At 36.9% G+C, this 13,800-nt stretch overlaps 1 protein-coding gene across 3 annotated transcripts; it reads left to right on the plus strand.

Annotated features, from left to right (window-relative positions):
- Nucleotides 1-188: 188 nt before the first annotated feature.
- spina (spindlin a) lies at nt 189-13,256 on the plus strand. Of its 3 annotated transcripts, none has more exons than XM_065264141.2 (6): nt 189-343; nt 4,632-4,942; nt 5,625-5,673; nt 7,775-8,028; nt 8,202-8,435; nt 9,645-13,256. In XM_065264141.2, exons 2-6 carry the CDS (start codon nt 4,891-4,893, stop codon nt 9,842-9,844), a joined length of 789 nt encoding a protein of 262 aa, XP_065120213.1. In that variant the 5' UTR covers nt 189-343; nt 4,632-4,890; the 3' UTR covers nt 9,845-13,256. The 3 variants fall into 3 exon arrangements, with proteins under 3 accessions (XP_065120213.1, XP_065120223.1, XP_065120232.1); XM_065264151.1 differs by lacking the exon at nt 189-343 and adding an exon at nt 380-706; XM_065264160.2 differs by lacking the exon at nt 189-343 and adding an exon at nt 2,333-3,158.
- The last annotated feature ends 544 nt before the right edge of the window (nt 13,257-13,800 follow it).

The raw sequence follows: 13,800 nt of genomic DNA on the forward strand, positions 1-13,800 counted from the left end.
GTCTACTGCCAGTAGATTTTGCCAGTGTATTTTGGGGGCAATCGTGTATCCTCCAAATCCTGTCGCAGTGCTTGCGCATGCGCAGAGCCGCTCGGCCGTCAGACCGAAAGCAGCCGAGGAGAAACGATAGAACACGATCTGCGGCGCACTATTTGGCAGGAAGGCTCGTACGTCAGCGCCGGTGGAGCACTATCTGGCAGCGGGTGAAGGGAGGGCTGGAGCTCGGCCGCAGTCGGGGCCGCCGCGCTCATCAAACGCTGCTCATTGAACAGACAGTGAGGCAGAGCTCGAGTGGAAATATTTTTATGCCGCAATATGCGTGATTTTCTAAAATATTATTGGGGTAAGCGAGCATCCACGCCATTAATGTCACATTTATGCATTGTACTTGAATAAAAACAAGCGAAATCCGCAAAGATGTCGGTGAAATGTGCAGAGGGTGATGAAATAGGTTTTTGGGGCGAGCTGTGGGGAGGCTTGAACCAGACGCTTCAGTTGAAATTCTGTTTCTTGCGCTTCCTTTGTTTCTGCTGCGGGATTGTAAATAAGAGCTTGAGCCAAAATGGCGGCCGGAGCCGTTGAGGTGCCGCGAGCTATTGCACTGCGTTTAGACACAAAAGTGACACATTTTTATCACCGTAAACTCTTTAATATGCCATATAACCACCTTGCATCGTTTGTGTGGTTTCTGAACATTTAAAACAAGGTATTTGAGTGCGTTTGTGGTGAATGTTTGATGCTTTATAAGGGTTGTTAGCAGGCTCGAGTCAGTTAGCTAGACAAATTTGAATATATTTGCAAAGTATTTCTCTTTAGCGTGCGCGTTTATGGTCATTTGCAGCCTTGTTTGAGTCGTTTGGTTGGTAAATATATTGTAAATGGTTTGTAATGGGTTTGATCTGTCTGTCAGGTAGCTATTATGTGTCTGCAAGGAGTATTTTGCTCGTTTTTGTCTTTGAAAATGCTTTGATGCTTAGATTTAACGTTATGGATGTGTGTTTATATAGTTTATATTGGTAAGATAACTAGACAACTGGCAGGTTTGCTTGTTAATGGCAGCAGTGAAACCCAATCTGGCCAACTGATCTCACTGCATTGTTGAAGGTTCTGGCCATCTGAAATGTAAGGTCTTGAATTAATTAATGTGAATGATGAAGTCTCATCTGATGCTCACTGATCAGGTTGCATTAAGAAAGTCTGCTGGATTTTCATGAGCACCACTGTCATACATCATTTGGGGATGGGGGTGTTTGGTTTGGAGGGGGGCGCGGTGGTTCATTTGTATTTCATGGCAGTCTGCTGAAGAGTTTTGTAGGACACCTCTGGAGGATTAATGAATCAATTAGGTTTGTAAAAGTGAGATTACAAGAAGAAAAAGGCATTGTGCTGGGTTTAGGTGCTTGAAAATGGGTGGTTTTGATTTAAGCATGTTTTTATGTTATGATTTGGGATATTTTCATGTTTCACCCAACCCCAATGAAGCAAAGCATGGCCATATGCTCATCTTTCCATTGTAGTTAGTTATGTTCAAAGATAATGTATTACAACTTATACTTCTTTGTTGACGTTACATGTTTTAGAATCATTGGTATAATGATATTTGATAAGGATAAATTGTGCATTATTAAGTCTACTATTGCATGTAACATACTTCTTTTCATGTCCCGGTTTACTTTGTTAAAAATCGTGTTATGAAATAGGATTGAATCGCACAATTTTCCTGCATCATTGAGCTGTAAATGCTTTCTCTTTAATTGTATTCATTGTCGTCAGATGCTGTCATTATAGCAGCCACTGGCCATCATTTGATACAGATCAGTACTTCTACAGCGAAAATATTCGATTTTCATACACTTGAAATAATGCATATACAAAATTGCTCCATCATCCATGTGTAGGTTTTTAATGCAATATATGATGCTTGTTATAGACAAAAGTTTGACAGCATTGAGGAGCCATTATCATAAATTTAGGGTTGTGTTGTGTATACTGGAAATTGTGTACACAAGAATATAATACAATAGTCAAGTGTGTAAGGTTAAATGCATGATTTTTATTAAATGTGTCCGGTTAACATCTTACTCCAACAATTTCAAGCATGTTTTGTGTGCATGTATTCATTGTGAAAAATTTTCATAAAAATCAAACGGTACATTTATATATTTAGCAGATGCTTTTATCCAAAGCTGCTTTTATGATGAAGTATTTAACATTTGGACTTTTTTACTCCCAATTCTTGTGGAAGACATGAAATATAAGTTGTGAACTATTTATGCTTTGTGGGTGTGTTGGCTTTACTGCATTTATCCGTTTCATTAGGCCTACTTTTTATTTTTACTGGTACATAGCAAAAAATTAGAATCACTTTTCAAACTTAATCAAATTGGGAATAAGAAATAAAAATATAATCAGCATCCAGATAGTAATGGATAAAGTTATTGAAATATGCTTATTTGGGTTTTATTCTCTATATGCAAAATATAAAGAGATATTTTTTGATTTTGCAGCATGTTGTTTTATGAGAGCTACTCAAATAAGATAAATATTAGAAAAGAGATGAGCAGAACCTACAAATAAAGAGTGGAAAATGTTTAAAGAATGCCTGATTTACCACCAAATGAACTCTGTTCTTGAAAAATATTGCATTCGGATTGCGTTACGCACCATATTGTTGTGCGGTGTACTGTTCAATTAAATCTGTTCTGGTTTTAAATATAGTTGGACAGTCTTAGTTCATCTAACAGAGCTTGGCTGTTTCATCTGCTGTAGTGTAATGAGTCGAGTGAAGAAACCTTCAGTAGTTTTGTTTGTTGTGTTGTTTAATAACATTTGAGCAAATTTCACTCAAAAGTTAAAATCATTTCTTAGAGAATTTATTTATTACCAGTACATTAAAACATCAGTTTATATTTTCCTAAACCTTTGTTGATAAGAGTCCAGACATCAGAAATATCAGTCTACTCATGTTTTTTATATAATAGAAAATAACCATGTATTATGGAGGTGAAGTTTCCTACTTTGTAGGAATTCTGTGAAATTAAAATGCACAAACCAGAAGCAATAATACCCAACAAATGAAGAGGGGCCACTCTTCAAAGAACAAATATTTATTTTCATTTTTACCTGCACATTTATGAGGAAGAAACAGCGATACGGATGTAAGAATTCTAAAATCTGCACTTACTAGAAAATTATTAGGAAAAAAGTTTTAAAACTTGGAGGCCTTGCATTGGTATTTAAGCCACCAAATTAGTAAATTAGCTTTGGTTTATTTGGTATTTTTAAAGTTAAGGACATCAGAAAAAGATTTTTGGGTCCATAATCAGGGTTTCCCACAGAAAATTTGTTAGTTAAGGTGGTAGGGTAAGGCGAGTGGGCGGGGCAGAGGGCGTGCCAATCAAAGGGGCGGGTTGTATGCGTCATGATGAAAATTAAAATATTTTTATTTAAAGCACTCAAATAAAACTTCATTTTGAAGAAACTATGACAGAAAATGAACACATACCAGATTATTAATGAATGAAATGTTTTTAACAGATACCTCTAATGGGAATAGCTGCGTGATGAAGTGAAACTAAAGGGTTAATAAACACAAACTAAAGCAGATGTTGTAGAATGACTGGCGAATTATGATAGATGGCGCAAAAATTGTAAAAACGGATTGTTTCCCACTATTAATTACATTATCTTAAAGGAGTGTAACTACTAAAGCATGTAAATAATGCACATAAATAAAGTGAGCAAGAGCGATCAACAGTTATATCTAATCAACAGGCATGTGAAACCTAGCTAGCAGGTTGCTCAAACAACAAATCACAAGCTCACTTACTTTCAATTCGCAAGACTATAGACTAATACAATAACAGGCTTAATTAAACTCAGAACATAAGATCACTTACAGTTCTCACGGACACACGTTTTATCAACTGGCTATCCTCCAGACATGATGGACCACGTCTTATCTAATTTTGGCTGTGTGGCGCGCGTGCACTCTTGCGGTGTGAATCGCGTCCGCGCAATTCTCTGAGATGTTTTATCAATTGGCTAGTTATCCTCCAGACAGTGACGGACCACGTTTTTCTCATTTTGGCTGTGTGGCGCGCGTGCACTCTTGCGGTGTGAATCGCGTACACGCTATTCTCCGAGATGCACTTGACGGCCTTTTGTGCAGCAATTTGTTTATTTTTTATTTTTCTGGACGACCTAGTTAAGGCGGTAGGGTTTCCATGCTTAGGCGGGCCGCCTGAACTGAAATGTGCTGCGGGAAACCCTGATAATTGAATAAATGAAGAAATAAATAGCTTTCCTTTCAGCTTAGATCCACAGATGTGGTTTTAGTTTTCTTTTGTAGCTAGTGCTAACTTGAGTTATCAGTTATCGAGGTAATTTACTGCAGTAACATGAATGAATCTTGAAGACTTACAGAATCTTTCAGTCTGGTATGAAACAATAACCCAGCTGACTCTTTTACTTTGAAGAATGGCATGTAATTTGACTCTCATTGAGGTCCTTTGCCACAACTCATCGCTTTCCCAGAAAGGAGATTTATCTGACTAATTAAAATATGACCATACCATTTACATTCCCACAGGGGCTAACAAACGTTTAATTTGCTGTACTTTGATTTTCAGGTTGCTGAAGATCTTTCAGTGGGAGTCTGGATCATCACTCAGCTCAGGCCCTGAGTGGGCTGACACAACCGGTTCTGCCCACTCAACACTAAACAGTGTCAGACGGGCATCGAGGGGGCTATATTTCATGCCAGCCTTTTTGTGTCCGCCCCTTTTAAGTTAAACCCCTCCCCTTTACACTCTTTTACACATTAGAAAGAGTACAATTGATCTTATCACCCTAGTGTGGCAGCTGAGCTGCCCGTCCACACACAGATGAATGAAGACCCCATTTGGGAAGAACACAGCCCAGAGAGCCAGACCTGATACAGGTACCACCTCTCTTTCTCTTTTTGCATAAGTCCGCTTGCTTGATTTGTGTTTAGTACACTTTTTGAGAGGCTACATACTATTATACTACATACTTATTTATGTCTACAAGTCTTTAGAAAAGTATGGCTGCAACTAACGATTATTTTTATAATCGGTTAATCTGGCGATTATTTTTCCTGATTAATCGACTTATTGCATAAAAACATAAAATATTATCTCACTTAGATTTTTCACTTATTATAGGCACTAAATTATTATTTTTACTAATATAATATTTTAGATGTTTTAAGCCTTAAATAAAGTTTGTGCAGCTTTTAAATCTTAAAACATCTTTAAATGTCAAAATATAAATAAACAAAAGTAATTGAACCTTCAGGGATGTGCTGGTGAATACATTTTTTTTCACAGATTAACAAACTCAATTTAATTTTCAACTTTAAACCTAACTAACTTTATATAAACTAATTTATATTAAAGGATAAAATTAAACCTTTTTTAACCAGTGTTCCGTGTTTTTTTAACCAACTAACTGATGATTAAATTTGTTGACAACAAATTTTGTTATTGATTTGATTGATTAGTTGTTGCAGCCCTATTTGAAAGTAAAAGCTAAATTCTGTTTTAAATATATTGTATGCTAATATTTTTTTAATTTAAACTTTAGCTTTTGTGCAATTGCAGGGCATGCTGGTGTCTCTGCAAATATGATGAAGAAGAAGAATTCTCATAAGTAAGTGTTTGTGTTTTAGCACTTTCTGGGGTGGTTTCCCGGACAGAGATTATCTTAAACCAGGACTAGGTCTTAGTTTAATTAGGAAATATAACTATTTTTAACAAACATGCCTTACTGAAAACATTACTTGTGTGCATTTTGAGGCAAAACAAAGGGCACTCATGTATTTTATGATATGTCAGTGGAAGATGTTTTCAGTTTGGACAGCTCTTATATTTATTTTAGTTTAGGACTAGTCTAATCCCTGTCCGGGAAACTGCCCCTCTATGTGATTATTAGAGTTAATTTTTCAGTCCATCTCCACATTTTACCATCCAATCAATACCTTATGGATAAAATCAAGCCTGCACTAAATTTTTTTTTAAGTATATATCTCGTTGACTACACAGTTTCATTCAGAAATATGTTATATTCCAGTAGTAAAGCAGGTTATGAATGCTGTTTCATGTTCACTTTAAACTTATTCAGTGTTGAGAGTGGTGTGAAAAGTATTTTCTGTTTTAAAAAGAAATCTCTTGAAGGCTTTCCAGGTGCCAACCATCAAAACGTATTGCTTAGACAACAAAAACAGTCCAATGCATAACTACTATTTTTATACAGTTGTTAACCAATGATGTCATAACCAGGTGGGTTTTTGGCTTATTTTTTTTAGCCTGTCAGCATTATTTAAGTATTTCTTCTTCCATGTTTTATTAGGGTGCAAGCACCACAGTTTTCTTATACTATGGTTAGTAGTAGTAGTAAATATGGGCCACTGCCCACATCGATTGGACCGCCCACATCAAAGTTCCAGCCTTGGCATTATTTTGTCCAGGAATGTGACATCATCATAGTGCACCATTTCGTCTTGGTAGGACTGGACAATAATTTAACCTAATATATCATTATGTAGTTTGCTATACAATTACAAAATCGTATTCAATAGTCTACTACCGTTTAAAAGTTTTAGGGTCACTTTAACTTGGGCTATTTATTTGTATTTTTCCAAATATTACTATAATAGCAAATTGATAAAAAGAAAGATTGGTTACGGGCATTCTTTGCACGTTTTTCCCAAGGTTTTTTTAACATTCAAACCTTTTTCTGATTTATACCGTATTGATCGGAATTTAGTATATCAGAAACATATCGTCCAGTTTTATGTCTTGGTTTGCGTGACGCTTCTATGATTCATTTTGCTCAGGGGATGAAATGAAATATTGTGAAAAACGTTTAACAAAGAGCGCGGCCCTTAAAGCAGCATTTTTGAGAGATGCATTTACTCGTAAATCGTTTTGGCAGCGCCTGGGTGAAGACCGGGTTATTTAAACCCGAGATGTGTTGTTTACGACCGGCTTCATCTCTAGTGCAATGCAAAATTAATTGCAAAAACAGTAGTTTACCGCCTGTGCGTTTGATTGGATGTCACCAGCGCGTGCACCTTTCTGACCTGCAACAGTTAGTCATGTGGCCCTGGACTAAACCGCCATTTAGGAATGCAGACTTAATTAGAAACATGTGATACCTCTCGCTACATACATGTTTTAAATGGTTTTAACTCGTAAAGCATGTAAATGTTGAAAGTAAATCAAAAACCATCTTCACCACAATATACTGTAGATGTTGTTATGTGTTTAATCACTGATTTCACATGATACATTTCCAGAAATACTTATTAAACTTATTACCACTACAATAAATGCTTATGCGTATCACTGCACAGCACCTTTAGCAATTTAAACAGATGTGAAACATTTTGTTGCGGTTCACAGTCGGTCAAGGACTATTTTTTTCCAGCTCGTGAAAGTTGCATTGATACTCTTTTTGCTTTAATCTTTATATTGTATTGTAACCATTTTATAAATGCAAAACGGTACTCAAGGCTGTCCTGTATTGCGAATAAGTCACGACTAAAGGGGTTTCATTGATTCTGCTTTGCATCATGCCTAACAACACTTTAGCCGTGACTTATTTGCGATACCGCACATCCTTATTGCGTACTTAAACTGTCTGAGATGCATGTATAACCGAGGCTTCAGTCTCTGCATGTCTTTTTTTATTATTAAAATGTAAAATCTACTATAGGAGTTATGAACTGATGCTTATATGTGATTGACAGGAAACACAAAACCACCGTAGGGCCGACTAAAGCTGTGGCGCAGCCCAGACGGAATATAGTGGGCTGTCGTATCCAACACATCTGGAAGGAGGGCAGCGGTGCGGCGTCGCAGTGGAAAGGAACGGTTTTAGATCAGGTGCCCGTCAACCCGTCGCTCTATCTGATTAAATACGACGGCTTTGACTGCGTCTACGGCCTGGAGCTGCACAAAGATGAGAGGGTGCAAGGCCTGGAGGTCCTACCAGACAGACTAGGTGCGTCCAAAACAATAAATCAATCAGTTTGAAGCACAAGACTAACAATTGACATTTTTTGTGGTGGAGGATGACAGAGAATTTTATTTTAGTGTTTTAAAGAAAATGAATTTAGGGGTGCATTTAACAAATGATTGGATGGTTTTCCTCATCATGTGTCTTGTTTCTTTCAGCATCGACACGCATCAGCGACGCCCACCTGGCTGACACTATGATAGGTAAAGCCGTGGAGCACATGTTCGAGACGGAGGACGGCACTAAGAACGAGTGGAGAGGCATGGTCCTGGCCCGAGCGCCCATCATGAACACATGGTTTTATATCACATATGAGAAAGACCCTGTCCTTTACATGTACCAGCTGCTGGACGACTATAAAGATGGAGATTTGAGGATCATGCCAGACTCCAGTATGTTCATTTAATCGTTGTTTTAGAGTTTTTGTAGGCTGTCAGAGGCGTTAGCATGCTAACTGACTAGCTAGCTACTAGGGATGTAACGATTAATCGTGTGTCCCATTAAAATCTAGAAATAGCGTTCGTAATACTACTTCTTCTGTGGCACAAAGGAATTTTCTGCATGAGAGCGCCCCCTGGCTTTGGGATGTACTGGAATTTCACCGTAATTCATTTAAATTCATTCATTGAGAAAACGCGCATTTGCACGGTTAATCTTTTTATCCCTACTAGCTACTAGGGTTGTACATCGGCAATTAATTGCGATACAATACCGTAACGGTTATCTGCGTCAGCGATTCGATGTTTGCCGATACATCAAATGTTTTGTTGATGCAATTACGGTTTGATTCGATTAATTTATTGATACTTTTGCGTCTTTTGCGCGCTCAAGTTCGTTATTGCAAAAAGGAAGAGACGCGCACGTGGTTGCGACACGCTCGATTTTTTCCAGGCGCGGCCGCATCAAATTAAAAACATTTCAACTTTCTAGAATGTCCCAATCGCTCCCAGGTCATGTGACAAGAACCCACCGATGGTCGCGTTTTCTGCGTGGATTTAGAGGCGCAATGTGAACCGCACCTTAGCAGTTACGTTTTTTTAATAACTCACGAATGCATCCAAAATATATAACATGAACATTTAATTAAACTCTTTAAAAAAATTATTTGTCCCATTCGGGACATTTAAAAATAACAAACTTAGAAAAAAATACACTTTTTAAATAAAGAAAAATAAATAATGATGGAAAAAATTTAATCAAATCAAGCTTATGACGTCAACAGTGTTTAGTCTCAAGTTTTTAGGGTTTTCTGCCAATCTGTTTTTCCGATCCATTTTCCAAATACAAAATATTCCCAAACCCACTATTTGCGTCCAATAGCTTAATCGCTGTGTTTTCGCTTCTACGACCGCTTTGTTGCTGCATTGCATTCATTTGCTGACACTAGCACACGAAAATAAACTAAAATGCACCCTTTGGAGGAAATGCGTATATGGACGTTAGAGTTACTGCATATTGATATTTTATGTGTGGCCTTGATGCATCGTATTGTTAGAAATTGAATCGATGCATCGACCCATATCGATGTATTGTTACACCACTACTAGCTACCAGTCTTATGTTGGATAAGTCAAATTAATTCTTATTTTGTTACGTTGCAGATGATTCTCCCCCAGCGGAGCGTGAGCCGGGGGAAGTCGTGGACAGCCTCGTCGGGAAGCAGGTGGAATACGCCAAAGAGGACGGCTCTAAACGAACTGGCATGGTTATCCATCAGGTGGAAGCCAAACCATCCGTCTACTTCATTAAGTTCGATGACGACTTTCACATTTACGTCTATGACCTGGTGAAAACATCGTAGGCGGCGAAACGTTTGCGGGGAAAGGGGAGGAATCTCACGTACCATGTGATCCACAAACTTTGCCAAAACTTATCTCGGACATTTCTCGTAACATCTCTTGGAAATGGAATTATGGATATTTCCGTGGAACTTTGGATTACCACTATGGTCGATGAACGAATAGCAGGACTTCACATCCCCCAACATACACGTAGCTTAACATTCGGAGGTCCGCCTCAAGCGTTTCCCGTTCCTGTTGGTACCAGTGCGTATTATGAAGACACATCATTTTCATCATAAAACCAGAGGTTTGATTCACTCATGTTTGTCTGGTGAAAATCTGGGATGCGTTGGGGTTTCCGATGCAAGTCTCTACGTGCCGAAATCAAGCTAGTAGCAAGTTTTTCATTGGCTTATTGGGTCCGTTATGGGGAGAAATCAAAAATGCGTTGGTTGAATAATTCAAGAGACGTCTGGGATGTCTTAAAGCATGTGCTGCTGTGTGTATTAGTGCCAGGAGATGAAGGGCAGAAAGCTGGCAGCCTGAGGAAATCGTCCTCTTGTCTGTAAACAAGCCAGACTAGAGCCGGACAATCTGTCGTGCAACAGAATCAAATGTCCTTGATGCCTTTGCAGTTATTGCGCGACTGCCGATAAGAAGGTTGCCAGATATGTTTAGTTTAAGCCCTTCTATCTTCTAGAACTTATGGTTACCCCTGCCAGAGAGAACTGCGTACACGGGCGCCGCTAACGTTTGTGGATGAAACCCCAGCGTCTTGTATTATTTTTATTATCATCATTTTTACGTTTTGTATCATCACCACTCGTAAACGCTAATGCAGCTCTTGTTATCATAAGCACTAAATTTTCAAAATCTGAGAAGCGCTTATTCAGTTCTCGTGTTCGTTTTGACTGAATTACCACCATTTTTGTAACTGAATGTTAATATGTAAACATTTTGAGTTTCATTTCACTTCGTGGGCTTCATTACGTGTATGAAGAATGCCCGTTAGTTATTATGACAATTTCAGATAGGTTTGCAAATTCTCTTGGGTATTATCGCAGAAGAATGGGTTCATTGTCTTTCAGCGACAGATTTTGGCTCGTACTGCATTCTGGTGGACGGTTACCCAATTCCCCAAAGTATTTAGTGATGCTGCACATATTGCACAAAGTGCTGCATCCTGAAGAGGTGACGTTAGATAGCTGATGCAATAACAGAAAAGTATTTAGGAATTTTGTTGCAAACTCTTCTTCACCCTGTTTTTATGTGACTTACTGTATCTATCAGCCTTTGGGAGATTTACTGTCTCAGATTCTCTGTTCAGAGCCTCGACGTTTGTGCCTCGACATTTTTCCGGTTCTTGTATCTTTTTTTAACTCTGTGTTTTGTCTGTAAATGGTTTGTATGTTTTTATTGGACTCGATTCCCCCCACTTTTAAGAAATGTTACAGTTGAAAGAAACCCATGCCATGCATCTGTTTTTCATTAAGTTTTTTGTATTTTAACACTTAAGACACGTGATGCTGTTCTGTTGTCTTTAAGCGGAAGGTCAGACAGCAAGCCGGTTTTCTGTTTTTGATGTGAGATGGGTCCTAATTCAATTTGGGATCAACCACAAAATATACTTTGCATGAAGCCTATTTGCATAATCTTTATAGGGCTGCATAACGATTAATCATGATTAATCGTTTGCAGAATAAAAGTTTTTGTTTACATCATAGATGTATATAAGAAATATATTATATTTATAAATATAAATTAAGTTTAAATGCTTAATATATAAATATATACATTATTATTATTATTATTATTATTATTATTATTATTATACACACACATGATGTAAACAAAAACTCTTTTGGCAAACGATTAGTTGCGATTAATCGTTACGCAGCCCTATGATTTTGTACATTGTGGCATCATTTTCATCACAGTTGAGCACAGATTCTCATTTTACTGTAACATGCAAATAATTGTGTTTTTGTTACTGTAACACATTTTAGCAATTATCTATTCAATTCAGTACAAATATGTCCGTGATGTGTACTCAATAGTACTTACAATATAAGTAAGAAACTAAACGTGCTCAATTGCCATGAAATCTACAAATAGGATTTATACTTTCTATGCAAAATATATTTTGGGGTGTGTGTGAATTCAGTATTTGTTAATGGTTTTGATGAGTTACCCAGCGTCCTTTGCTCGTCTTATGTTTAAGTTGTTTGTGATTCACTATCTTAGTTTCGACCTTGAATCTTGAATGCAGGCGGCCTGCTCGGCTTACCAAAAAAACAGCAACAGTGGTCATCAGATGAAGTGACCTCAGCTACAGTACCGTGCTGTAAATCAGGACTGTTGGTCTAAATTTAAAATGTAAGCTAGGTCACTATTAAGAGGCGAACTTGTCTCTTACAGCAGTATGCATCTTCACTACATCTACATATGTACTTACCAAATCTTCATTGGTAGGCTCGTGTCTTAATCAAAATGGAAAACGGACGTGTCAATATGCAAATGGTAAATCTTAGAAAAGACATATTCAAGGATTGGCCTTTTACATGTACCTACTGTAGTATTGTACTGTGTTTTGATGTCAGGTCGACGTGGGAATTTAAAAAGATAAACAATATGACAATTAGACCGTTCTTTTTGCATGATATGAGTAGAGTTGTTATCGTATGTTAGTGTGATGCATGTGTACTTGTCTTTTTTTATTTTTGTTGAAAGTTTATGTTTATTGTGTTGCTAATTGTGACATTTCTGTTCTGGTTTTGAATCCATTTAAAAGAAAAACAAAAGGTTAAACGATGTATTTTATTTTCTAATCTATAAGATCAAATGCACTGGTGTTGTAGTGTGTGGCGTGCCAATAGAGAGGCAAGGTACCAGTGTTAAACAGCATTTAAGGGATCATATCCTTATTTGAGACACAGTACTTCTGTTCTGCTACAGGACAAATGAGTTTGTTTCTATGAAGAGTGCCATATTTAACAAAGAAACAGCCTTACGTGATTCGGACGAAGTGAAATGTGATGTGGGCTATGACGTGTGCATGTTTGAAATATAACATATCGATCTTGTAGATATCGAAATAACAGATGGTCTTCTATCAATGCACACTGTTGGCTATGTGGAGAGAATTGAGCGTATGCTCCCTTTAAGATGCTGTTGCTCCTCAGTTACTTTGTATAAAAAAAAGACGCAGTGCAATTTGATTGTTGCAGATACATGTACAGTTCAATTTTCCTGTTCTTTCACGCATAGGTAACCGGCCGAATCTGTTTCTCGTCCTTTTTTAACATGTAGATAGTTCATTTTATTTTCATTTCAAGTATAAACACATTTTAAAACCTGTTACTTAATTCATTAAGTAATTTTTATAATTATATGTAAGTCTATCCTTATAAAGATTAAAAAACTTAATGTGAATTTTTGACTCTGTGGGTCTCACTTTTATTGCTGGATGAATGACTAAGTAATGAATGACTGTTTTTGTGGTTTAAGTAACTTTTATTTAAATATCAAGATTAAGTTTATTCAAACTATTTTAACATATTCCATATAAAATATTTAACATTATGGTGTAAGATGTTTATACTAGTACTGGAAAAAAAGATTAATCGCGATTAATCGCATACAAAATAAAAGTGCATTTTTGCCTAATATATGTGTATGTACTGTGTGTAATTATTATGTATATTTAAACACATACATATATACATTTCAGAACATTTTAATTTATATATCTATTTTTATTGTTAATATATAATATAGAATATTAAAAAATATAAATTTATTAATTTTAAATTAATTTCCCCTAATGTTTCTTAAATACATACATGAATGCGTGTGTATTTATATATACATAATAATTGCACACAGGGCACACTCATATATTAATCAAAAAAATCACTTTTATTTTGTATGCGATTAATCTTTTCCAAGCACTAGTTTATACTTCCGGGTAGTTCAC

This window comes from Paramisgurnus dabryanus, chromosome 10 (genome assembly GCF_030506205.2).
Source record: "Paramisgurnus dabryanus chromosome 10, PD_genome_1.1, whole genome shotgun sequence".
Lineage (NCBI taxonomy): Eukaryota > Metazoa > Chordata > Actinopteri > Cypriniformes > Cobitidae > Paramisgurnus > Paramisgurnus dabryanus.

What these genes read in the sequence shown, in the direction of transcription:
- spina (XM_065264141.2), top strand. Translation starts at nt 4,891, where the DNA reads ATGAAGACCCCATTTGGGAAGAACACAGCCCAGAGAGCCAGACCTGAT. An exon ending in GAGAGCCAGACCTGATACAG is followed by an intron (nt 4,943 to 5,624) that starts GTACCACCTCTC and finishes GTGCAATTGCAG; the next exon opens with GGCATGCTGGTGTCTCTGCA. An exon ending in AAGAAGAAGAATTCTCATAA is followed by an intron (nt 5,674 to 7,774) that starts GTAAGTGTTTGT and finishes TGTGATTGACAG; the next exon opens with GAAACACAAAACCACCGTAG.